Source organism: Chlorocebus sabaeus, unplaced genomic scaffold (assembly GCF_047675955.1).
Source record: "Chlorocebus sabaeus isolate Y175 unplaced genomic scaffold, mChlSab1.0.hap1 unalloc_scaffold_219, whole genome shotgun sequence".
Classification (NCBI taxonomy): domain Eukaryota; kingdom Metazoa; phylum Chordata; class Mammalia; order Primates; family Cercopithecidae; genus Chlorocebus; species Chlorocebus sabaeus.
Window position 1 is genome coordinate 264,858 of NW_027327503.1, and position 27,701 is coordinate 292,558.

General features: G+C 45.0%; 1 protein-coding gene and 1 pseudogene across 1 annotated transcript in view; one reads left to right on the forward strand and one right to left on the reverse strand.

Annotated features, from left to right (window-relative positions):
- Positions 1-3,122: 3,122 nt before the first annotated feature.
- Positions 3,123-10,447, reverse strand: LOC140711143 (uncharacterized; annotated as a pseudogene).
- Positions 10,448-18,162: 7,715 nt separating this feature from the next.
- Positions 18,163-27,701, forward strand: part of LOC140711144 (SH3 domain and tetratricopeptide repeat-containing protein 1-like) — a 56,845-nt gene continuing 47,306 nt past the window's right edge. Inside the window, 2 exon segments of the mRNA XM_073014053.1 lie at positions 18,163-22,671; positions 24,121-24,285. Coding sequence (XP_072870154.1) covers positions 24,246-24,285 — 40 coding nt within the window. The 5' untranslated portion in view covers positions 18,163-22,671; positions 24,121-24,245.

Here is a 27,701-nt window from a genome sequence, read left to right on the forward strand (position 1 = left end):
CACTGTGCCCAGTCCTTTGCAATGGATTCTATTTTGATTAATAAAGATGTGTTGCAGCCTAGTTATAAAAATTTAAAATTCATGGTCCAAAACCACAATTACTTTGACACCAACCTAATAATAGAAGAATTAAAAGAGGCCTTTACATTAGAGAGCCCATGGATGATAAAATAATAAAGAATATTACAATTTCCATAAGTCACAAACTTGGTAACTTAGACCAACTGGATGAATTAAAAGACACAATCTATTAATACTAAAACATAGGAGAAATAGGTAATCTGAATATATTGATATCTATTTTAAAAATGGAATCAATACCTAATAACCTTACAGAAAACCTATATATTCCAAAAATCTGATATTCTGTCATGTTATTCTAACTGGTGGGATTCGGGGATTTCCATTTTGATAAGAACATAGGTGAGTTGCACACACTTACTTTTAGTGCTCACTGGTCAGGAAACCTATGTCCACTATAGGATACCGCAGAGTGATGCGTTTTGGATAATTTAGGCAAGATAATATGATTTTCAGAGTTAAAGGAAGACAACCTGTTTTATGCACAGTAATTCTTCATAATATCACAGGGGATACCATATTTAAACTTTGGGGTATCCCCAGGTATAATTCTTATTTGAGCCACATGTGAATTTCAGACACGGAGGCTGCCCAACTTTGGTGGCTTTCAGCAGATGTGGAAGTTAATTCACAACCTACTTTGTGGAGGCATAAAATTCAGTGAGCACTCACTTAACCTTTTACTTTAAATATTATTTTTGTAAACTTTGCATTTCCAATTAGGTGAAATTTTAAACCTGTTTCAGTTCTTATCCACCCCTTTTTTTTTTTTTTTTTTTTTTTTTTTTCCTGAGACGGAGTCTTGCCCTGTAACCCAGGCTGGAGTGCAGTGGCATGGTCTTGACTCACTTAAATCTCCGCCTCCCAGGTTCAAGCAATTCTCCTGCCTCAGCCTCCCAAGTAGCTGGGATTACAGGTGACCACCACCACGCCTGGCTAATTTTTGTATTTTTAGTAGAGATGTGGCTTCCCCATGTTGGTCAGGCTGGTCTTGAACCCCTGACCTTGTGATCTGCCCACCTCGGCCTCCCAGAGTGATCGGATTACAGGCCTGAGCCACTGTGCCTGGCCTCTCCACTCTTTTTAAATGGAGGGGAGTAAGGGTTGCTTTAAGTTAGGAGGGACTCCTGCGTACCCAACCCATTTGTATAAATTTCTTCCTTCAGAGTTCTTCCAATCAGCATCACCATTGTTAAAGGCCTCCCACATGGTAATAATTGTGCTACAGGGTTTTATGAACATGAAGTTTATGTTTGGCTGAATTAACCTTCTTCCTGTCGCACAAGGGGGGCATAGGTGTTTTCACTAATTATGAAGCGGGTTCACTGTGCAATGGCTACCAACTTTTCTGAGTACAGTGAGACCAAACACATTCATACATAAATTCCATGAAGTGAATTTATTACTTACAAATAGCAAACAAAAGACAACAGAAGCCTAGGATTCAATATGAACCACTACCACAAGATCAGGAAGGCTACCCAGAGAAGATGGATGGAGTTTTGACTGTAAACCCTTCACTTGCACTACAACTGAGGGACCCCAGCAAGCAGCCCACCTTGGGTTTTCTCCCACGATGTGGTTGCTGGACACAAGCGTTAAAGGCCGTTCTGTTTCGAGCAGGGACTCTAATAGAGCCTGAGCTGTTCTGGTTAATGTCACCTGATTATCAGGATATTGCCTTCCCAGCATATCATACAGTTATCTTGAGAATTACCAGTAGGAAAGGGAGCAAAATGGCCCTGCACCCTTCAAACTGAAGGATCAGAATATTTGCTGTGAAAGAAGCACAGACAGTAACAACAGAGTGTTCTTGTGAGTCATCTACTAGTTCTCTTGACCAGAGCATGGCACCTGACTGCTTTTCTCTTTCCTTTCAATGGAAACTGTTTCGGAATATTTTGAATATTTTGAATTTCTACATCTACAGAGTTGAGGCACACGATCGCTGGCAGTGTAGACTCTCTGTATAGTTACAGGAAAGAGTTCAGGAGCCCATCAAGCCACATTGGAGGAGACCACCTAATCCTCCAGAGACTGTCACTCCATCTTCCTAGGGTTAGCTCCACATGCAGTAAGGCCATTATGTCTAAGGCCGGCAAGACTTTCAGTCCGAAGATTCGACTTTTGACATGCTGATAAGCAGCAGTGATAAGAAAAGCCCACACATTGGCTAGGAATTTTTCAATGCAAGCAGCTGAGATGCTTCTTCATATGCTTCGATAGGGGCTAATATCAAACTCTTTCTTCCCATTTTCATTACTCATCAGTGACTGAACCATGAGGCACCATGGATGTACTCCTCATCAGGAGGGTGTATGGGACAGCGGCAAGGGGAGAAGCAGCACAAGAAACAATCAAGGCCACTACTTCTGCCTACATAATAACTATTGTCTTGGAGTGTACAATAATTAATAATGTTCACATGGCTGCTCTTAGCATACAGAGATGGTGACCAGAGTAGATGCAGGGACTACAGAGATACAGCCTGATTCTTGCTAATTAGGACATAAGTGTCGGCTTATGTGCTGTGCTTCTGTGCATTAATAAGCCAGGACCTCAAAACTGCCTGCTAAGCACAGGCCAAATGTCATGCTGGGGTGCAATTAAACATTCGTGTCCAGGAGATGAGAGCGTTTTAGTGTGGGAGAAGATGACAACACCTGAAGAAAACAAAACGCTGTGCAGACCAAACGGAAGGCCCATCATCAGCTCACGGTTCTGACTCAGGTGACTGCTGATGTGTTATGGAACCATCAGCCAACAGCAGGTAGGTCAAGTTGAGCAGGTGTCCTTCATGAGGGCTGGTCCATTCCATTTGTGTTGTCAATTGTTTCAATACCGTCTCATGCACCCCACTGGTGAGGAAGGAATTTGCGCCCTACTTTTACTGGCACCGTTAAACACATAACATCTCTTACTAAACAGAAAAACCAGACATCAGTTATTAATTACATATAGAAGGATGGTGTAAGTTCCCACAGCCCCAAACAGGGATTAACTTGGGAGCAGAGAGTGGTATCACATTAAAAAAGTGAGGATTTTCCTTTTTTTTTTTTTTTTTTTTTTGAGACAGAATCTCGCTCTATCACCCTTGCTGGAGTGCAGTGGTGTGATCTCGGCTCACTGCAAGCTCTGTCTCCCGGGTTCTTGCCCTTCTCCTGCCTCAGCCTCCCTAGAAACTGGGACTACAGGCACGCACCACCACACGTGGCTAATTTTTTGTATTTTTAGTAGCGACGGGGTTTCACCGTTTTAGCCAGGATGGTCTCAATCTCCTGACCTCGTGATTCACTCGCCTCAGTCTCCCTAAGTGCTGGGATTACTGCCGTGAGCCACCACGCCCGGCCGAAGATGTTCCTTTGTTCCTACAGGAGTATGTGATTGGTTTGTCTGTTGGCTGGTAGGGAACTGAATCATGAGACACTGACAGGTAAGACTGTAATACTCTAAAATACAATATATAAACCATCATACCATAATGGTGTAATACGATCTACTACAATACCAAAGGCATCGATGAAAAGCCCAATGTTATCATATGTGACTGAGAGACTGAATGCTTCCTCCCTCAGATTGGTTACAATGTATCGTCCTATGACAGTCCACTCTCCTTCATTCAAAGTGAACGATCCAAATAACAGACAGAAATAATAAAGAATAAAGGGCAACAGATGCAAAGAACTCACGAGATGATACTCTATGGTAAACTTTATGTACTTAGGAATTAATACCAACTCATTATTAGCAAAAAATAAACATCTTTACATCAAGAGTAGTTTTTCCTTTAACAAGGAAAGGTGGAATGTGTATAATGAACAAGGGATAATCAAAATTTTCCAAATGAGGCTAGTAAGGCTATCCCAACAATTGCCAATCATTATTCACTGGTCCATTAATCACAGGGCAATACATACAAATGAAACTTACCTGGCCAGGTGTGGTGGCTCATGCCTGTAATCCCAGCATGTTGGGTGGCCGAGGAGGGCAAATCATGAGGTCAGGAGTTCAAGACAAGCCTAGCCAACATGGCGAAACCCTGTCTCCACTAAAAATACAAAGAATTAGCTGGACGTAGTGGTGGGCGCTTGTAGTCCCAGGTACTCAGGAGGCTGAGACAGGAGAATCGCTTAAACCCAGGAGGTGGAGGTTGCAGTGAGCTGAGATCGCACCACTGTACTCCAACCTGGGCAACAGAGTGAGACTCCATCTCAAAAAAAGTTAATAATGAAAGAAAAAAATTAAACTTACCTCCATGTTAGAAAAACATCAAAATTCAACCATGAATCCAGCACATTATCAAATCAATAGACAAGAATTCTACCAACAAACAATATCATTATCTATGAAACTCAAGTACTACTGCTTAAAGAGCATTTACAGAACTCTCACCTCAAGGGTTCCCTGCAAAACAAGGTGAAATACATACTCAAGACTCTTTAAGAATGAGCCACGGGAAAAACAATATACTTGTAACTTGTGTAACATTTCATACATTTTTTCAAGCACTACTCGATAACTAATTTGCATCAGGCTTTCCAAATTAGAAAAGCTTCACTTATAGAACTTCTTTCCTGTGGGAGTTTTCACATGACGTTTCAATTAAATGTGAAAACTGAAAATATTCTTGCAGTTTCTAAACTATTAGAGTCTTAATCCTGTGTACGTTCTTGTATTTACAAGGTCCAGCCAGCTACAGTGTGCATTTTCATAGGTCCTTGAGTGGGTATGAGAGAAATGAAACATTCCCACATTCTGGACATTCATAGGGTTTTTCTCAGGAATGAGCTGATGTCTTCATATGGACCTAACACAACTGAAGGCCTTACCACAAATTTAGATTCAAAAGGCTTTTCTCCAGTCTGAGGCCTCCCAAATCTTCAAAAACAGGAAAATCTGAAGGCTTGGCCACATTTCCTACATTCTTAAGGTTCCTCTGCAGTGTGAGCCTTTTCATGTTTATGAGGGAATGGGAAAGAGTAAATGTTTTACCACATTTCTTACATTCAAGGGGCTTTATTTATTTGTTTGTTTATTTTGAGATGGATTCTCACTCTGTCGCCAGGCTGGAGTGCAGTGGCACAGTCTCGGCTCACTGAAACCTCCGCCTCCTGAGTTCAAGTGATTCTCCTGCCTCAGCCTCCTGAGTAGCTGGGATTACAACCATATGCTACCACACGCAGCTGCTTTTTGTATTTTTAGTAGAGACGAGGTTTCACCATGTTGGCCAGGATGGTTTCGATCTCCTGACCTCGTGATCCGCATGCACAGGGCTTTCCCCCAACCCCCCATTGCTTTTTATGTCCTTGAAAAAGAACTAAGACAACTGAAATGTGCCACCATGCCCAGCTAATTATTTTTATTTATTTGTTTTGAGACGGAGTCTTGCTCTGTCGCCCAAGCTGGTGTGCACTGGTGCGATCTCGGCTCACTGCAAGCTCTGCCTCCCAGGTTCACGCCATTCTCCTGCCTCAGTCTCCCGAGTAACTGGTGTTAGCCACCGTGCCCGGCATTATTTTATTTTTTCTAGAGACAGGGTTTCACCTTGATGCCCAGGTTGTTTCACGCTGTTTTAATCCGGGCTGGTTATGAACTCCTGGGCTCAAGCAATACACACTCCTTGGCCTCCCAAAGTGCTGGGATTATAGGCTGAGTCACTACACCCAGCCTCTATATCATGACTTCTTTCATGGCGAGTAAACTGACTGGAACGAATGTAGGCTTTACCGCATCTCTTACATTCATAGAGTTTTTCTCCAGTATGAATTCTTTCATGGAGGTGAAGGGAACTGGGACGACTGAAGGCTTGGTCACATTGTTTACATTCATAGGCTTTCTCTCCCGTATGAGTGCTTCTATGGTTACAAAGGGAACTCAAATGACTAAAGGCTTTGCCACATTGTTTACATTCATAAGGTCTCTCTCCAGTATGAATGCTTCCATGGTCACGAAGGGAAGTGGAACAGCTGAAGGCTTTATCACATTTGGTACATTTATAGGGTCTTTCTCCTGTGTGAGTCCTTTCACGCGTCTTAAAAGAACAAGAAAATCAGAATGTTTTTCCACATTCCTTACATTCGTAGGGTTTCTCTCTAGTGTGAGTTCGTTCATGTATTAGACAAGAACCGGAAACAGTGAACGCTTTACCACATTGTTTACATTTATAGGGTTTTTCTCCTGTGTGAGTTCTCTGATGTCTTTCAAATGAATTGAGAAAATAAAAAGCTTTCCCACATATCGTACATTTATAATTAGATTTCCACTGTGCATTATCTTGTGTCTTCTAACACCTGGAACAGAAACGAAGAGTTTCCCACACTGTTCACATTTATATTGCTTCTCTCCATATGGTTTGTATCCTGAGTGAGCTAAGATGTGCCTGTTAAGGAGGGAATGACGTACAAAGACTTTTCCACAAATACTTCATTCACATTGTTTTAATCCAGCAGAAATGTTCTCATTCAGATCAAGCATTGGAATTTGGCTGACAACTGTCCATACTGACTACCGTCTTTGTTTTCACACAGTCTCTGTATCATATGATTTCTGTAAAAAAAATGTAAAGCACATAATTATTGCTTGGTTTAATAACTTTCTACTTACTAATAGGTGTTGGACTTACACTGCTACCAATACCAAGGAAAATGCTTTTTTTTTTTTTTTTTTTTTTTTTGCCATGACTGAATTATTGGAAAGTAAATGGGTTACTACTGAAAACACAGTTACCACCTGCATGGCTATGTCCAAATTAGTAACATTCATGCACACAGTTTTGTAGTACTATTTTCAAGTAAACTGTTTTCCAAACACTGACTGCTACACTGAAGTACATTGCATTTTGGGTGAAATTTTTCTAAAAAGAAATAAATTTCAAGTGACTCTCATTTGTTTTGATCGCTTGCTTTTAAGTTCATGACAAGCTAAGATTCCTTCAGAGGACTTTATTTCCTCTTCTCCGTGCAAATTATCTTATAGCTTTCCAAGGTTTTTCGAAGTGATCTTCAATATTCTGGTCTTTTCGTTTGTTTCCTAAAATACAGACCCACAAAATTATCATGAATTTTTACAAACTATAGAAACATTACTAGATTTAATGTTCATTGTACACAGTGCCCATGCCTGATTTCTTCACCAAATCATTCCCTTGCGCCATTCCAAATCACAAATAGCACTGATGATAGGGAAATAGTTCTGTAATTAAGTGAAATGTTTTGTCATTCTCAGCTACAGAAACCAGGTTCCTGCAGGTTTCCTGCATCACTTCTCTGCAGAGATTCTTCTGAGAAGAATCTAGCAAAGCCCATTCCTCCTGGGTACAGTTCACAGCCACATCCTCAAAAGCCATGGAGTCCTAGAACATTCCACACATGTGGATAGAAGGATGGGTGAGACTGACAGCACTGGGAATCTGTACTCAATCCATAAGCTGTTTACATGATTCTAAAATTTCCAAGCATTTATTTTGTGCCTTGATTGTCAGAACTCTTACTCTGTTCACACATACTCCCTCCCACACAGCAGTACGAATGCTAGAATCGAACTATTCAAAAAGGCAACAGCAAAGTAGAAACACCCATCTTATTAGAGAATCCAGGGAGTAAGATGTGCTGCTAGGAGTTACCTTTTAACTTCACTTTGTACAATTCTAGTATCTGTCATAATAAAGTCCTACCTGATGTGCATAAGGGAGTTAATATTATCAGTCCTGAGACTACTTATTCTTAAAAACGTCTGCTCGCAAAGTTCCATCTTTGTATTAGTAACTTACATTTTGAAAGGGATTCCACCAACCCTAATAAGAATGACTCACTGCATGTAAATGGCTTATGCAATGTATTTGCCAAAACTTTTTCTGCTGAACGTCTATTATTTTGTGTCACTGCAGTGGTGCTTTGGGAACCAGACACCAAAACACTGTCTGAACACTAAGTGTTCAATGAGTTTCCCTGGTAGACAATATTTTACACATGCTGTCACTTGTTAACTGGGGAGTTGAGCCCATTCCATGTGATTACACCAAGACAGAGTAGGCTCATTAAATTTAATTGAGTAGTAAATAAAACCAATAATTGATATTTGACAATACTAATAGAACAATTTAAAAAATTTCTATTGCACAATGTGAAGGCAGAAAAGAATAAGAGGAAATACGACACACGTTTTTTAAAATGACATTAATGTCATCACTTCCAGATGCTATTCCTATGAAATCACATAAATTCCCAAATCAGGTTGTTTTTAGGCAAGAAAAAGTACTTTTTCATACGTAGTAAAAATGACAAATGTCTAATGATTTTTAGTCATCTAAAAAAAGAGTGATGGCTTGTCTAACATACTTCTAAGATTTTCAGACGAAAATATTCAGGACAGCACAGTATTAGCAGAGAGATGAGCAAGCAGACCAAGGGAAAAGAAAGTCTTAATGACCCAGCATTTATATGGAGAGTTGAGGAATGATAGAGTAGGCACTGTAGAATAGAAAAAGAAATCACATGCACTTTAAAATATGAGGCAAACCAGGCTGGCATCTACTTGGGAAAATGCATTGCATTCTTCTCTATTCCGTGAGCCATAATCAACTTATTATACATTCAAATATGAGAGATAAAACCAGAACACTTTCAGAAGTTACAGGAAGATTTTTTTTATGAAGGATTAGGCAGAATTTCTTTTATGTAAGAAAAAAGTGATGAAGGAACAGACAAACTCAAACATATTAAAATTTAGGGAATAAAAAGAAAATACAATGGGCAGGGCATGGTGGCTCATGCCTGTAATCCCAGCAGCTTGGGAGGCTGAGGAGGGCGATCACCTGAGGTCAGGAGGTTGAGATCAGCCTGGCCAACTTATCAAAACCCTGTCTTTCTGTTGTTTGTTTGTTTGTTTGTTTGTTTGGTTTTTTGCGACGGAGTCTCCCATTGTCGCTTGGGCTGGGGTGCAATGGCAAGATCTTGGCTCACTGCAACCTCCACCTCCCGGATTCAAGCAATTCTCTTGCCTCAGCCTCCCAAGTAGCTGGGATTACAGGTGCCTGCCACCAGGCTCAGCTAATTTTTTTGTATATTTTGTAGAGACAGGGTTTCACCATGTTGGTCAGGCTGCTCTGGAACTCCTGACCTCATGATCGGCCTACCTTGGTCTCCCAAAGGGCTGGGATTACAGACCTGAGCCACTGTGTCAGGCCTAAAACCCCCTGTTTACTAAAAATACAAAAATTAGCTGGGTGTGGTAGTGGGTGCCTATAATCCCAGTTACTCGGGAAGCTGACATAGGAGAATCACTTGAACCCGGGAGGCGGCAGTTGCAGTAAGCAGAGATGGCGCCACTGCACTTCAGCCGGGCTACAGAGCAAGACAGTGTCTCCAAAAACAAAACAAAACAAAACAAAACAAAACAAAACCCTCGAATATCCAGATAAGAGGATACAGATGTGTCCACTGTCATAAATTCTTCACCATGCTACAAGAAGGAAACTGACATTTTGGTGAATCTTTGTAAATCATCAATTTATCTATCACACTTTTATTTCACCAGTAACGTTGATAAAGCTAAGTCCTACAATTCCATTTGAAATTACCCTTAAAAAGAACACACCTTTAAAACTTACTACACTCACTCTGGGGAAGAAATAAATATGAATTTTTAGCAAATAAAATACACCATTTTACCTTGCCTCTTTGGAAATAGTATGTTTATCTTTCAAGCTGTACTGATAAAATGTATCTTACAGCCAATGAAAAACTGGAACACAAATAAGCAGACAAGCCTTTTCAAGGTAACAAACTCAGGGAGAGGCAGTGCTGACTCCAACACAGACCTTTGTAAGTGTCACGGCAGGCCATTCTGTCCCTCGGGACACCCATCCTGTTCAGTAAAGTGCTCAGTGATCACCCAGGAGGCACTGGCACTGCTCTTTGTCCTCCTGTGCGCCTTCAGTGCATTTTAATGTTCAGGTTCTTGCACATCCTCTCTGGGGTGGGTTTTCCTTGTCCTTTGGGACAGTTTTTCTATCTTCACAAGTCTGAGACAATCTAGAGAGCAGAAATCATTTCTACCTTTTCCTCTCAATATCAGTATCCCATTGGCAGATCATCATTGTGTCTCCAAGGAATAAAAGCTCTGGCTGGAGGAACAGTTTTAATGACCTAACTTTAATGACATTACGTTGAATTGTCCATTCATTTTAATGTCCTAAAATTTTAATAATCCTAAGGGGTCACCATTTTAGAGAAAACTATACCAAGAGATTCCTCTAAGGCCAAGAGCATCCAGCTGCTCCCCTGAGCGACTCTACCCCCTACCTCAGGCTGTCCTTGGCGATGAGATGACCCCGGGGCTGATAGTCACTAGACCCTCCAATAGACATGGCCACTGTGGGTATCCTGGGTCATCCCCAGACAGTTTTAAAATTCCAGGACTAGGGAAAGACAGGAGGGTGGCTGAGGACACAACACCCTGTAAAGTTTTCACGGAGGAACCTCAACCTAAAGACATTTTGGTAATATGTACACTTAGGAAAGATGAAAAGAAGGGAGGCACAAATATTTCTTTTACAGTAGAGTGTCAGATGATTTATTCTCCACTTTCCTCTCATGTAAAATGCTTGGAAACAGAAAAATATTTTGGCCAAGGTGGCCCACGCCTGTATTCCCAGCACTTTAGGAGGCCGAGGAGGGAGATCAATTAAGGTCAAGAGTTCAAAACCAACCTAGCCAACATGGCAAAACCCTGTCTCTACTAAAAATACAAAAATTACCTGGACGTGGTAGTGGGTGCCTATAAGCCCAGCTACTTGGGAGGCTGAGGCAGGAGAATCGCTTGAACCCGGGAGTCAGAGGTTACAGTGATCTGAGACTGCACCATTGGACTCCAGCCTGGCGACAGGGCGAGACTCCGTCTCAAAAATATATATATATATATGTGTATATATAATATACATTTATAATTATTACATGTAGACAGTATTTGAAGTCATGGGACTGACTGTAGGTAGAAACAAGAGAAGGCAAGGAAGTTTTTATATTATATATAATTATATAAAATTAATATACATAATTATAATATATAAATATATCATATAGACTGAGCACAGTGGCTTACACCTGTCGTTCCAGCAATTTGGGAGGCCGAGATAGGCAGATCACCTGAGGTCAGGAGTTTGAGACTAGCCTGAGAACATGGAGAAACCCCATCTCTACTAAAGATACAAAAATTAGCCAGGTGTGGTGGTGCGTGCCTGTAATCCCAGCTACTCAGGAGACTGAGGCAGGAAAATCACTTGAACCCCAGAGGTGGAGGTTACAGTGAGCCTAGATTGCGTCATTGCACTCCAGCCTGGGTGACAAGGGTTAAACTCCGTCTCAAAATAAATAAATAAATAAATAAAGCAAGAAATATGTATTTATGTCTAAATATATAATTACAATACATAAATGTGTATATAAATATACATTTATTATAAATTTATTAATATATGAAATATGTTTATTTCTGAGATAGGGTCTGGCTCTGTCACCCAGGCTGGAGTGCAGTGGCACTATCATAGCTCATTGGAGCCTTGAACAGATGGCTCAAGGGATCCTCCCACGTCAGCCTCCTGAGTGGCTAGGATTGGATGCACACACCACCATGCCTAGCTAATTTTATCATTTTTTGTGGAGACAGGGTCTTCCTTTTTTGCCTAAGCTGGGCTTGAACTCCTGGGCTCAAGTGATCTTCCTGCCTCAGGCTTCCAATGTGTTAGACGTGGGCCACTGCATCTGGTCTAATGCATTTTTAAATTGCGAGTTCATATTATTTGATAGTTTTAAGTACTGAATGTGTTGAACAATCAACTTGCAGAATTCCTGAACAATGGATGGTCAGCTCTCATGTCCTGGTTCAAATCGCCCCAGCACACCACGGCTAGAAACCTTTCAGCCAACTTCCAATTATGTCTCCCGGGGCAAGACAATGTCACTTGGCCGATCCCCACTAAGAGGGACTCTGGAAAGGCAAGAAACTATTCTGTTCTCTATAACGGAACCTCACCAAGGAGAAGGCAGCTGGGAGGGCCAGCTGGGCCCTTCAACCAGAAGCTTCCACCATCGACCCACTGCCCTAGAACTACACCGTGCTGGGCATTTGGGACACTGTTATGAGCAAGAGTTTCCACTTTTCTTCTCATGGGACCTTCATGCTAGTGGCAAGAGACAATTTTTTTTTTTTTTTTTTTTTTTTTTTGAGACAGAGTTTTGTTCTTGTCACTCAGGCTGGAGTGCAATGGTGTCATCTCGGCTCACTGCAACCTCTGCCTTCTGGATTCAAGCAATTCTCCTGCCTCAGCCTTCCGAGTAGCTGGGATTACAGGATTGCACCACCACGTCTAGCTAATTTTTGTATTTTTAGTAGAGATGGGGTTTCACCATGTTGGCCCGGCTGGTCTGGAACTCCTGAGCCACTGCACCCAGTCAAGAGGGAGATTTTCAATCAATAAGTAGAATTATGATGAATGCCAGAAAGAAGAATGTGTGTGATGGGGAGGGGACCTAAGTTATTGTCTCACATTTTAACACTTTCGTAGGCAAAAACTAACAACTGAGAAGCTTAAAACAACACACACCTTTAAGCCAATTTTGGCAAGCTAGTAGTTGAGCATATTTTAGCGGATCCTGTGTTTGGGATCTCACGCCAAGCAGCTGGGCTGCATCCTCATCTGATGCTCCACCAGGGCAGAATCCATTTCCAGGCCCGCTGAGGTTACTGGCAGAATTCATTTCCTCAGACCCGCTTGGCAAGGGCCCAGCTTTTTGCTTCCTTGCCTACGGGGCCCCTCCAAAGGTCCTTTCTCAGCACAGCATCTCCTTCCTGGAGCGCCTGCAGGCGGAACCTTCCTTTCTAGTGTGCGAAGGTGATGCACTGTGACAGTGACATCCCATTGCTTTTGCCAGGCTCTGTGGGTTAGAAGCCAGTCACCGGTTTGCTCGTACCCAAGGTCAGGAAGACTATGCAAGGGCATAGGTTATTGGGAAGTCAGTCACTTTAGGGTGTGGCTGACACCACTGAACTTGGTGAGAATTTAAGGGTTGGTAGGAGCTGGCCAGGTACAGGGGTGAGGGTGTGTCAGGCAGGGGTGAGGGCATGGAGGGCGATGCAGAGGCCTGCATTCTGGAATTTCCTTTCACTCCCTGAGGTTTTGTTCTCCTGATCCCTGAGTATATCCCAGAACACGGTGGGGCCCTAGCAGGGGAGAGGGAGGGAAGCCTGTGTTGTTCATCTGGGGAGCTTGTGAGGCAAATCAGATTAGGGGCCAGGCTTTCAGTGGTGGGTGTGAGCGTGGGAGTGATGAGTGTACAGGTGTCTGTGGGAATAAGCGATGGGGATGGGGTTAGCCCCAGCCACCATGAAGACCTTAACTGTGCATCCACCCATCCCAGCAGCATCCCTGAGTGAGTGCCTTCAGGGTGAAGGTCCTGCTTTGCACATGGAAGTGAATCAGAGTGGGACACTGCCTTGCCTTAGAGATGTCACACTTCTCCTTCTTCTTCGTTTTTTGTATTTTTGTTTGTTTGTTTGTTTTTGTTTTTTTGCTTTTTTTTTTTTTTTTTTTTTTTAGCTTACAACAGAGTCTCACTCTGTTGCCCAGCCTGGAATGCAGTGGTGTGATGTTGGCTCACTGCAACCACTGCCTCCCAGGTTCTAGCAATTTTCCTGCCTCAGCCTCCTGGGTAGGGGAGCTGGGACGATGGGCACGCATTACCATTCCTGGCTAATTGTTGTATTTTAGTTTCACTGTATTGACCAGGCTGGTCCCAGTCTCCTGGCCTCACCCGATCTGCCCGCCACAGCCTCCCAAAGCTCTGTGACTATACGCGTAAGCCACCACACTGGGCGAGAGGTCACACTCCATGCCAAGTGGGTGGCAGCGACTCAGACAGCACCCCAGCTGGTGCTGGGAGTGAGGGGTGCTCAGTGTCCTAGGAAGGCAGAGGGCTGCATGAGAGGTTCAGGGAGGAAGGACTGGAGGAGGATTTGAGATTTTCACCTGAGCAGCTGGGTGGATGGAGGGGCTGTTTACAGAGAATCACAAGAATGTGGATGAGCAGGTTAGGGCACTAATAAAGCACTCTGTTTTGGAAAATTTGAGATGCTTCCCTCTGTCCAGCTGGGGCTTTGGGAAAGGTCAGGGCTGGGCATCTGACTGGGATGGATGTCTCTGGCTGGCAGCAGAGCATGTGGATGGTTTGTGAAGCCCGGAAGGGCATGAGATTTCCTGTGGCAGTGCGCACTGCAAATGGAAGGGCATTTGGCCTGAGCCCAGACATATACAAGTTGGGCAGAGCAGCTACGGAAGTACAGAAAAACCAACGGTGTGGGGGCACATGAAGCAGGAATCTCAAATAATATGAGGAAAGAGGTTTTAAAGACGATCAGGGCTGGGGACAGTGGTTCATGCCTGTAATCCCAACACTTTGGGAGGCTGAGACGAGAGGATAGCTTGAGGCCAGGAGTTTGAGACCACCCTGGGCAACATAGGGAGATCCCATTTCTATAAATAAATAAATACCATTGGTACTTGGCATTTCGGCTGGGGAACAGCAAACACATGAAAGCTCTGAGGCAGGAAAGGGAAGTGATTAGTGCTCGCTCCTGGTTCCTTTATCAGACCTTAAAGAGATGCAGAGACATTTCAGGTACTCCTTAGCCGAGCTCCTTCAGGGAAGGCCTAAGTTCACTTCTACTTCCCATCTATTAATTTTTTTTTTTTTTTTTTTTTTTTTTTTTTTTTTTTTGGAGACAGAGTCTCACTCTGTGGCCCAGGCTGGAGCACATGCAGCGGCACGATCTAAGCTCACTGCAACCTCCACCTCCCGGGTTCAAACGATTCTCCTGCCTCAGCTTTCCCAGTAGCGGGACCACAGGTACGCGCCACCACGATCGGCTAAGTTTTTGTATTTTTAGCAGAGGTGGGGTTTCATCTTGTTGGCCAGGCTGGTTTCGAACTCCTGGCCTCAAGTGATCCACCTGCCTCCGCCCCACAAAGTACTGGGATTACAGGCGCGAGCCACAGCGCCCGGACCTTCTTCAGTCCTAACGCCCACCATACGTGCTTCCAAATGTTTGCTGAATGGCAAGGTGAACGAGTGAATGGGACTATGTGACTTCCGGCAGCAGGCAATCCTATTCCTTGGACCTCTGTTTCACTTTTTGTAAAGCAAGCCTGTCTCTCGCTCTCTGCCCTAAAAGCCTGAGTTCTGGGCTTGAGATGAGCGCGTCCTGTAGACCAGACTGCAGGTGGACGCTGAGCTGGGTCTTCTAGAAGGCAAGGATCCGGTCAGCTCTTGGGTCCAGTCCTCCCAAGGGACTCGGTATGCCCAGTCCCAGCGCCTTCCCGCCCAACCTCCATTTGTTCCCCCAGGCCCCGCCCTCTCCGTGCAGCTCGCTCTCCATTGGCCGGGGGGCGGGCCCTGGGCGCCTGCCTCCGCTGGGAGTGGGGCGGCGGGCGGGGCGGCGGGCGGCAGGCGGGGCCCTGTGCACCTGCACGGTGTGTGTCCAGGCCGCAGCCCCGCGCCAGCTGCAGCTCCTTGCTCCGAGCCGGATCGTGAGCGGAGAACACGCGCTGAAGCGGCAGCGGCGGCCCCGCCCCGGGACTCCATTGTTGAGGCTGCCTCCGCTCTGTAGGCTACTCAGCTGCGCTCCAGTCGGCCCAGGCGCCGCGGCGAGGAGCAGGCGCTGTGAGCCGGTGGCCTGAGGTGAGACCGGGCGACGGGGTCTCCGGACCGGGCGGGGGTCTCTGCCCCGGGCGTGGCGGCTCCGAGTTGGATTCCGCAGGGTCCGAAGTCAGGATGCGAGGTCCTTGCGCCTGGGCTTTGTCTCGGCGTCGGGTGGCACCGGGGGCTTCGCGCCTACTGCGATACCGCGTGGGCCTGCGCGGGGGTCCCGGTCGCCCTGCGGGTGGGGGCCGGTCCCCACTGCTCCCCGGCTCCCCGCGTCTGCCGCGGAGGGGACTGCATGGACCCGGGCGCTGGCTTCTGAGCCGAGATGGCGTCACTGCACTCCAGCGTGGGCGACCGAGTGAAACTCCGTCTCGGAAAAAAAAAACTTGGTAAAGTGTTTTACCCAGCCTAGGTATGTGTGGTAGAGCCGAATGAAAGCTTAGAAAAAGACGACTTGAGAACTAGCCCAGCAGAGGAATCAGGTGGGATGTGTTGTTACTGAGTAAGTGAAATTTGCACCTGTTTTCTCCCAGGCCTCGCTGAGTTGTGTACAACAGAGAGCTCAGGTGTTGGGGGCAGTTGACCGGTTGAAGAATGCATTGCTATTATGGGAGGAACATTGGGCTTTGAAAAAGCAGAACTGGATCCACGTTCTTGCCTGGTAACTCTAAGTATCATCTAGTTTGTAAAGGGGAATGCAGTTCACTGAAAAATTCTTATGACAGTGCGGAAAGGATTGGGGTGTCTGCATTGTTTTGTGTAATATAGGTCATATGAACGAGCATTTAGGCTGGAGGGAGGCTTTTCATCTCTATAACTTTACTTTCACAGGACAATTCCATCACGATTTGAAGATTTTGAGTCAAAACTACATTATTCTGCTATGTGTTTCGGGGCAAATGTATACATACAATTTGCTTAAATATTTCAGATGATACAAGAATATATGTGTGGGGTAAAAAGCTGAAATTTGCATTCTCCCTTCTCTAGAAGTAACCATTGTGAATAGTTAAGTCTGTTTTCCAGCTATTTTGTATACTATAAATACACTGTGAACATTTGAGTGTATATAGACCTGTATGTTACACACAGTTTTAGAGATGGAATATTGCTGTGTTGACCATGCTAGTCTCAAAATCCTGGGCTCAAGTGACCGTCTTGCTTCAACCTCGCAAAGTTTTGGAATAACAGGCATGAGCCACCGCGCCTGGCCTGCATGAGTATATTTACTAATTGCTAAGTTACTCTGTTCAGTACGTGGCTATTGAACTCCCCCATGTGCCAAGCATTGTTCTGAATACGTTATATGCACCAATTCACTTAATTTTTAGAGCAGCTCTATTATTGTGGCCCTTTTACAGTGAGGAAACTGTACCACAGAGAGGCTGGGGACGTTGTCTAACATCACACAGCCGGTGCTGTTGGAATTGAGGTTTGAACCCAGACAGCTGGCTTCAGATCTCTTAGCTGTTATCATAGACGGCACACCCAAACCTTAGGGCCCTCCCAAGCCTTGCCTCCGATACGGGCTCGCCTGAGCTCTGCGAGCGCCGTGTATGTGAGGTTTCTTTCCTCTTTAAGAACACAAGTCTTGGAATTGTCGCAGACCCTGGTAGGACCTCTTGAGGACCAAAAACAGGGATTCTTCAAGCCTGCCCCAAGGGCCAGATCTCTGATTTAGCTACTTGGAAGGTAGACGTGGAAGAGAGTAATTTTACCAGAACAAAAAGTCAGGATGGCTGGGCTGACTTGGCCAGACGCAGTGGCTCATGCCTGTAATCCCAGCACTTTGGGAGGCTGAGGCAGGTGGATCACCTGAGGTCGGGAGTTCAAGAGCAGCCTGGCCAAGAAGTTCAAATTCCGTCTCTACTAAAAATATAAAAATTAGCTGGGCGTGTTGGCGGGTGCCTGTAATCCCAGGTACTTGGGAGGCTGAGGCAGGAGAATTGCTTGAACCCGGGAGGCAGAGGTGGCAGTGAGCTAAGATTATGCCACTGCACTCCAGCTTGGGTGACAGAGCGAGACTCCGTCTCAAAAAACAAGAAGAAGAAGAAGGGGGAAGGGGAATGGCTGGGCTGACTCATAGGGAAGAGGCCCTGCAGCAGCCGTAGGACCTTGGCCACTTGGGTGGAAAAGAAGGAAGGAAGGAAGAGCTTCACCCATGGCGGTGACCTGGACTGCAGAAACCACATTAAACAGTCCACATCCTGGAGCCTGGCCACCCCATTTGCTTCTCTTCTCCTTGGGTAGAGGGTGTGGGGAGCTTTCTACCCTGGAGGCTGAGCAGCGCAGCTTCTAACCAGGGTAGGCATTTTTCTGTCCCTGGGAATACAGACAGCATTCTCATAAGCAGCCCAAATCCTCCTGAACAGCTTTTTGTAGGGTGGGGCGGGGTGGGGCAGAGGGTCATTTTGACTCATAGGTGCCTTTTCCACTTTCACTGCTGATAACTGTGTTACAAATGAAAGTTTTGTTTTTGACACTGAAGAGGGCTTAAAAGAGTGAGCTATTATGGCACATCTAAGTCTGCTAAAATAGAACCACGGGGTAGTGTAGGAAAATCTCTTCTAAATTATGGATCATATATGGTGAACGTTAAAAGCCACGTGTACCTAAGTTGAAAAATCAAAACATGTCTTGTATTTGGGTGACCCCGGTAATTCCGGATGCCACTGTGCCTTGTGTAAACCCAGGATGCTGAGGTGTAGGGATCAACAGGCTTTTTCAGGACATCTGTGCTTCTCCCTTGGGGTAAAGTGGGGCAGCAGTAGGAGCGCACAGCTGTTGGGCCCCTAATATTTGTCAGCTGTTTTACATGTGGGATTCCATTTAATGAAATTTTGGAGGTAAAATTATGTTATTGAAGATGAAGATAGAGGCTTAGAGAAGTTGAGAAAATTGTTCAAGATCACGTCATTTGTTTTGTTTTGCTTTGTTTTGTTTTGTTTTGAGACAGAGTTTTGCTCTTCTTGCCCTGGCTGGAGTGCAATGGTGCAATCTCGGCTCACCACAACCTCTGCTTCCCAGGTTCAAGTGATTCTCCTGCCTCAGCCTCCCGAGTAGCTGAGATGACAGGCAGACGCCACGATGCCAGGCTGATTTTGTATTTTTTGTAGGGACGGAGTTTTTCTATATTGGTTAGGCTGGTCTTGAACTCCCAACCTCGGTTAATCCGCCCAACTCGGCCTCCCAAAGTGCTTGAATTACAGGTGCGAGCCACCACGCCTGACCAAGGCCATGTAATTTCTTAAGTGCAAAGATGAAGTACTTGATGAACCCAGAAGTTTCACTTCAAGGCCCTTGATATTTCCATAACACATGGTTCCTTCCCTGGTTGGTGGGAGTGACTGAAGAACTCAAGGAAGCTGTGTTTTGTGGAAAGAGGACCTGAGGGGTGTATGGTCTTTCCAGGCTTGGAATCTGCCATGCTGGGCTTCTGAATTGTATAGCTTGACCATATAGAGAAGCCCCTCATTTAAGACTTATTCTTCGGGGGAAATAAAGGAAAGCCGCCCACATGAGATAGGCAGAGGCGACTTTCTCAGAGCTGCTGTGGCAAGAAAGTCAGCACCATCACTTGCGTGTGGCAGGGACTGACATGCAAGTGAGTTGCGGATGAGGAGTGGGGAAGCTTCAGGATGGAAAGAATGGCTCCCAGTGGAGGCTGTTGTGGGGGCTGGAGGCGGCTGTGCAGAAGTGGGGTGTCCTATGTGATTGGTTAGGGGCATATTTGGCTTTCTCTGAATGATCCTAACTGGAAACAGGGGCCAAAATTAGGGTGGCTGTCAGTTTTGAGTCAAGTCCTGGCCACGTGGACAGAGTTGTGGTTTAGTCTCTGGGTTGTGGAGAGAGAGCAGTCTGGCTTCCTGTCTGATGTGCTAGCCTGGCTGGCCTCCTGGCTGTTGACTGTAGATAGGGGATTGGTTTCCTGGGTGGGCAGCTACAGGTTGTGATCTGAGTTCTGTCTTTCTACATATGATCAGGCATGGTCTGTTTGTATATTCAGTCCCTCATTTTTCTTGTCAGTAAAAATATCAAGTGACAAATTGGACACATTGGGAAGATTTTAGATGTCTGTGTCCCCTGGAGGAAGTTTTGACGTTCACATTTAATCAGAATGAATGTAAACAATTGGGCCATTTATCTTGAAGATGTAAAATAGGAAATCTTCAACAATACTACCTCGGCGCCATTGCCTCTCTGTCCATCGTTAGGGAATGTGTTTTTATCCACCGCCGGCTCATCGTCCACCAGTTTGTGGTTGATCCACTTCTCTATACGTCTTGTCTTGTGTGCAACTCATTGTTTGCTAGTGTTAGCTTTCCCCTTCGTCAGTGTAGTTTATTTGTGTAGCCTCTGTTGGTAGGAAGTTATTTGTGGAATTTGTGAATGGAAGGGACCTTGGAGGTCTGCTAGGTCGACCCAGTGATTTTAGAGATAAACGGAAATACAGGGAAATGTTCCAGCTTTTTTGGTGACAAAACCAGGAATAGAAAGCAGTGTTCTTTGTGCCACAATGTCATTGGAAGACAGCTCAATGTGGGCCTAAAATGCAGAGTAACTAACTTTCATTTATCTCTGCTTCTGACTCTTGTTATCAGACATTTTAAATTGACCTAAATGTGTTAGCAGAAATATGAAAAGTCCTGACTTGTTTACATACAAGGTACTTTGTCACCTACTCATTTGGGTTTTTTTTCAACAACAACAAGGATTTCAAGGATTGAAAAGACATTGTTACAAACTGAATGTTTATGTCTCCCCCAGATTCTTGTACTGGAGCCCTAACTGCCAGTGTGATGGTATTAGGGGATAGGACCTTTGGGAGGTGATTAGGGTTAGATGAGGTCATGAGCATAGGCCCTGGTCTGACAGGATTGGTGCCCTTAGAAGAAGAGAAACTAGGCCAGGTGTGGTGGCTCACACCTGTAATCCCAGCACTTTGGGAGTCCGAGGTGGGCAGATCACGAGGTCAGGAGATTGAGACCATCCTGAAATCCTGTTTCTACTAAACATACGAAAATTAGTTGGGTGTGGTGGCACGTGCCTGTAATCCCAGCTACTCGGGAGGCTGAGGCAGGAGAGTTGCTTGAACCAGGGAGTCGGAGGTTGCAGTGAGTTGAGATTCTGCCACTGCACTCCAGCCTGGTGACAGAGCGAGAGTCTGTCTCAAAAAAATAAAAAAATAAAAAAAAGAAGAAGAGGAGAAAGCAGAGAGCTCGCACTGTCCTGGTGTGAGGAAACAAGAAGAAAGGTCGCTGTCTGCAAGCCAGGAAGAGGTCCCTGTCAGGGAACTGAGTCGGCCGACACTTTGATCTTGGACTTCCAGCCTCGAGAGCTGTGAGAAATAAACTAATGCTTAAACCACACAGCCTATGGTGTTTTTGATGGTATTTGCCTATGGTATTATGGCCATCTGATTTGACTGATACAGAAATGGTTCCAGAATATACTGTAGCCTGTATCTGAGTTGGTGATGCCATGAAAATAAATGTGGTAGTTCATTCCTTTATATAAAGATAGCGCTGTGAGCCGAGGGCCTTTGCTCATGTCTTAGTTGAGTCTTGTTTTCTTATAATAGCTTCCTAATTTCTCTTTTCCCCCTCTAATTTATATTATATCGCTGGATTAAATCATATATGGTATGATTTTATACTTTATGTCTATACAAACTTGTAGTGATTTTATTTCATTTGATTTGATTTTTGAGACATGCCCTTGCTCTGTTGCTCAGGCTGGAATGCAGGCGTGTCATGACAGCTCACTGTAACCCTAAATTCCTGGGCTCAAGTGATCCTCCCGCCTCAGCCTCCTGAGTAGCTGGGACTACAGGTGTGCTATCCTGCCTAGCTAATTTTTAAATTTTTTGTAAGGACAGTCTTGCTGTGTTGTCCAGAGTGGTTTCAAACTCCTGGCCTCAAGCAGTCCTCTCGCCTCAGCCTCTCAAAGCACTGGATTACAGGCATGAGCTGTCACACCCGGCCCAGTGATTTTTCATTGTTAAGATCGAGGACAGATTCTCTGGCTTGGCATTCAAGGCTCATGATCGGGGCGTGATATGCAAATTTGGGTTTCGTGTTTCCATTCACACCATCAGCCTTGCACTCTAGCTTGTTGTCTAAGCCCTGTTCTGAAGCCCAGACTGAGAGCTGCACTTAGAATTTATACCTTCTCATCTCTTCATCGTCTTCGCCTATGTTCTTATCTCCATCTGGGACATCATCTCCACACTTCTGCCTCTTTAAATCTTCTCCATCCTTCAAGACTTGAAATACTTCTGTTACATGATCCCCGCTCTGACGTCCAAGCTAGAATTAATCTTTCTTCCTTTGAACTCTGATAGTGCTTTATGTTTTTCATCCTTTAATTATACAGCAGTCCTGTGTGTTAGATATTATTATTCTCCCAGTTTTTCATAGTTACTTTGAAAATATTTGCTGTAGTCACATATTTGGAATAGGTAATATGAGCAACAATCAAAAGGTTCTGGAGAGTGAAAGGCAGTTCTACTCCCATCACTGCCCTGTGATCACTCTTGCCAGTTTTTGTTTGTTTGTTTGTTTTTCCAAGGCAGAGTCTTGCTCTGTCACCAGGCTGGTGTGATCTCCGCTCACTGCAGCCTCCGCCTCCCGGGTTCAAGCGGTTCTCCTGCCTCAACCTCCTGAGTAGCTGAGACTACAGGTGTGCACCACCATGCCCAGATAAGTTTTGTATTTTGAGTAGAGACGGTGTTTCGCCATGTTGGCCAGGATGGTCTGGATATCTTGACCTCGTAATCCACCTGCCTCAGCCTCTCAAAGTGCTGGGATTACACACGTGAGCCACTGCACCCAGCCTATGTGTCTTGTTTTTAAAAACACAGATGTTGGCATAAGATAAACACGGTTGTCCACCGGTAAGTATTTAGGTTGTTCCCAACCTTTTGCATTAATCAATGCTGAGATGTACATAATTCTTGCATATTTGCGTGAATATGTTCATAGGATGCATTGCTAGAAATGGAATTGTGGGATCCAGGGTTCTGTGCATTTTAAATATTGATGGGTGTTGCCGGATTCCCTTCCGTTAGGGCCATACCGTTATCTCACTGTCAAAGTGTAAGGGCGCCTATTTCTATTTCCTTGCCAACAGTTTCTTCTCAACTTTTTTGTTTGACATCACACACACACACACAGATAGCCCGCTTGTTCCAAAAGCATGGACATTTTACATTTCTACTTACAGTGTGCGCACACTGACTGAAGCTCTGTGTTGCAGTGATGTGTGCTGCTAGGATTGTGGCTCTGTTTCGAATTTGCTAGCCAGGCTATGGCTTTCCAGTCAGGTGTTTTTTGTTTCGTTCATGCTGTTGCAGCCGTTGAGCTGTGTGAATTTCCCTCCACTGCCCAGCCAGATTTCCCTTCCGGTGGACGGGCTTAGTGTCTCATCCAGCAGCCCTGTGCCCTGGTGATCTGGGCCGAGTGTGTCATCCGATGGCCCTGTTTCCTGGTGACCTGGGCCGAGTGTCTCATCTGGCAGCCCTGTTTCCTGGTGACCTGGGCCGAGTGTCTCATCTGGCAGCCCTGTTTCCTGGTGATCTGGGCTGAGTACCTCCATGAGAAGTTGCACCCATCTTCTCCAGTAGTGCATCATTTCACAGCAAGCAACACATTTTCACCACGTTTCTAGTGGGACATGTGCTAGCTCTTCTCTGGGCATCAGCAGACCTGGCTTTTTTCTGGTTCAAGCAACAGCTGGTGAGTTACCAAAGACAAGTCGCATCTGGCCCCTGGTCCTTTGCTTTATAAGTAGAATCACAGTCCGAGTGGGCATCACTGCCCTGGTCTCTCTGAGGTGCTGAGTGTTGTGGGGATGATGGCTAAGTGTCAGGGTGCATTTCCACCACTAGGGGATTACAGTCCAGCAAAGACACAGGAGGAAAGCTAACAGCCCCGGGCAGGTACGCAGAACCAGAGGAGTTTGGAAGGGTGGTTCCAAGCTCCGTGGTGTGATTGATGTGATCACAATAAACATTTTATCTCTAAGTCTTGGGCCATTGGACCAAGAGAAGAGAGAGCTGGTGTTGAGTTGTAGTGAGAGGTGTGTGGTTCGTGTACCTGCTGAGCCTGGCTGGGACTCAATTCCATTTTACCTTCTGTTTCCACCTTTTTCATGCTCCTGCTTGTTTCTCCAGAAAAAATTGCAATAAATTCTTTTCAAAAATTTTACAAAAGCCATAGATGCTTATTGAAAATAGTTCAAATGATATAGAAGACAGAAAGATAGTGAATGTTTTTCTGTTGTGTGTTTGGATGAATGTGTCTTTGGGGTAGTCACTATTAACACTGGGTGTATTTCCTTCCAGATCTTTTCCAGTGTACCTACAAATATGTATGTACACTTTGTAAAGAACAAAATAGTACCTGATAAACACTGAGTCTCCCTACTCCCACTGCGCAGTCTACGTGGACATCCTTTCATGGTGATACGATGAGACCTGATCGACTCCTTTTGTTCGCTGGAGTGACAGGTAATAATAGCAACAGATAACTCACCTTCAGCGGGCATTTACCATGTGGCAGGGTCTGTGCTCCAGGCAGGCTACATGAAGTGGGTCTTAAGGCTTTTTACAACAATGCTATGGGTGAACACAGTGATTGTTAACATTTTGCAAATGATAGAATTGCAGTAGAGAGAAGCAGAGCTGCTTGCTCAAACTCATGGCACGATTCCCGAGAGAGAGAACACTTTTAAAACAATTATTGTTATAGTCAGGTGATTCACGATCATTTCAAGAAATAGTGCATTCAGTGAATAGATTTCAGGGTCTGGTACAGTCTGGGAGTTGTTCCTGAAAATGTACTGGGCTAGAGGTAAGGGAACGGTCCATTGGCCCTGGGACCCTAGTGCAAGGAGGGAGGTCCCGGGGAGAGGGGGCATGGAGAGGAGGTCTCTGAACAAACCTTGCAACATCCATTTCTGCCGAATCTGGCCCGAGGTCTGGTTCTTGACATGTACACTTTTCAGAGATACTTGGTTTTGATTTTTATCATGGTTCACCTGAGCAGCCATGGTTTCAAACTGCCTGGAGATGTGGTCTGGAAGGCCAGTGCTATGCCCATCCTTCCCGCTCCTGCAGGAGGGGAGTCATCCTGGGACTAGAGGGCTTCGCCTGTAATCAGCTATCTCATAATAAGTGGATTTGATGCTGGTTTCGCTAGGTCAGGAAATTTCCCATTTGGAAGGAAAACGGATACTTGTTTTTGGGTTTTGCTGAGGAGTCACAGGGTTTAGAGCAGGGACTGGAAGTTTGTTGAGACACATGTGAGTGCACTCAAACATCTTCCATGAAGCGGGGAAATAAACATAGTGTTCCAGAGAGGTCCCTGGCTTTGGGATATAAATATTTCTGTAACAGAATGGTACTGGATGTCTGCTGTATTTTTTCTCTACTATTTTGGCAAGTTTTATTTGGGTGTGTGTCTCCTGTACAGAAGGTATGACATCAGTTTTTGTCACCAAGTATTTACAGCCATCGGTGCCTCCTATGTGGGTCACTTTTGTGCTGTGGTTTCTTTGGGGAAATTGTAGGTCTCCTACCCAAAGCACATTGCCCATTTCAAGATGCTCCTGGTTTCTGAACACCTGTGGCAGTGCCTTCCATGTGGGTGAAGCCAGCCGAGAAAGTATCCCTCCCCAGGAGGTGGGGATTGGTGATTGCCTGAGGGAGGAGGCCGGGGATGAGCCCTGGACTAGAACTTGTCACCGGCTGCTTTTCCTTCCCCTCCTCTCCCTCCTATTTTTCCACCACCCCCACTTTTTAAAAATTTCTTATAAAAAATTAAGCAATTATTTTGGTTTCGTTTATTCACTATTCCTTGCTAATTTTATGCAGAGTGAGCCTGGGACAATGGGAAGGAAAGTTGTACTTAGCTTCAGATGATCCTACCAGCCCAGCATTGAGGGGCTTCCACCAGGCGGCATTATCAAGTGGCATTGTGGAGGTTCTCCTTTCAGTCCTCAGCGTTAACCAGCAGAGGCAGGTGATACTTATTCCTGGTTAATGTTGAGGAATTTGAGCTCAAAGTGGCTAAGGGAACTTCCCAAAGTCACATAGGAAGTAGCAGAGTAGAACCAAACACAGATTGTCTCTGAATCAGGCAGGTCCTCAGATTCCAAAATGGGCTCTTACTTTTTGGAGGTCAAAAAGCTGAACAGACACAGATCTATCTTTCTTTCTTTCTTTCTCTCTTTCTTTCTTTCTCTCTTTCTCTCTTTCTCTCTGTCTTTCTGTCTGTCTTTCTTTCTTTCTTTCATTTTCTTTCTCCTCCTCCTCCTCTTCTTCTTCTTCTTCTTCTTTTTCCTCTCCTCCATCTCCTCCCTCTCCTCCCCCTCCTCCCCCTCCTCCTCCTTCTTCTCCTCCTTCTACTCCTCCTCCTTCTCCTCCTTTCTCCTTTCTCCTTTCTTCTTCTTACTTCTTCTTTCTTCTTCTTTCTTCTTCTTTCTTCTCCTTCTTTCTTCTCCTTCTTCTTTCTTCTCCTTCTCCTTCTTCTTTCTTCTTCTTCTTTCTTCTTCTTCTTCTTCTTCTTCTTCTTCTTCTTCTTCTTCTTCTTCTTCTTCTTCTTCTTCTTCTTCCTCCTCCTCCTCCTCCTCCTCCTCCTCCTCCTCCTCCTCCTTCTTCTTCTTCCTTCTTCTTTCTTCTTTCTTCTTTCTTCTTTCTTCTTTCTTCTTTCTTCTTTCTTCTTTCTTCTTTCTTCTTTCTTCTTTCTTCTTTCTTCTTTCTTCTTTCTTCTTTCTTCTTTCTTCTTTCTTCTTTCTTCTTTCTTCTTTCTTCTTCTTCTTCTTCTTCTTCTTCTTCTTCTTCTTCTTCTTCTTCTTCTTCATTTTTTTCTTTTGAGCTAGGTTTTCACTATGTTGCCTAGGCTGGTCTAGGCTCAAGCTGTTCTCCTGCCTTAGCGTTCTGAGTGCTGGGCTTACAGGTTTGTGTCACCACATCCAAGCGAACAGAGATTTCTTTAAAGAAGATTTACAAATGGCGAAAAAATATGTGAAAAAAATGCTCAGTATCACTTATAATCAGAGAAATGCAAATCAAAACCACAGTGAGGTATCATCTCACCGGTTAGGATGGGTATTATCAAAAAGACAAAAAATAACAAGTGCTGGCGAGGATATGGAGACAAGGGAGCTCTTACACACTGTAGGGGTGTGTAAACTAGAGCAGCTGGCTGGGCGCAGGGCGCACGCTGACATCCCAGCACTTTGGGAAGCCGAGGCCGGCAGATCACCTGAGGTCAGGAGTTTGAAACCAGTCTGGCCAACATGGTGAAACCCCGCCTCTACTAAAAACACAAAAATTAGCTGGGAGCGGTGGATCACACCTGTAATCCCGGTGCTGTTGGGCGGCTGAGGTGGGCGGGTCACTTGAGCCCACGAGTTCAAGACCAGCCTGGCCAACGTGGCGACACCCCATCTCTACTAAAAAATACAAAAATTTGCCAGGTGCAGTGGCGGGCGCCCGTAATCCCACCTACTCAGAAGGCTGAGGCATGAGAACCACTGGAACACGGGAGGCGGATGCTACAGTGAGCAAGCCGAGATTGCACCATTGTATTCCACCCTGGGCAACAGTGAGACTCTGTCGCGAAGAGAAAAAAGAGAAAGAGTAAGAGTAAGCTAGGGCACCCACTATGGCAAACAGTATGGAGGTTCCTCAGAAAACTGCAGATGAAATTACAGTGTGATCCAGCAGTCCCACTACAGTGTAGATACCCAAAGAAAAGGAAATCAGTGTCGGAGGGGCATCCACACCTCTGTTTCCTACAGCACTGTTCACCATAGCCAAGATATGGAATCAGCCTCGGTGTCCAACAGCAGATGATGGATAGAGAAAATGTGGTCTTTATACACAGTGGAGTACTATTCAGCCATAACACAGGATGAAGT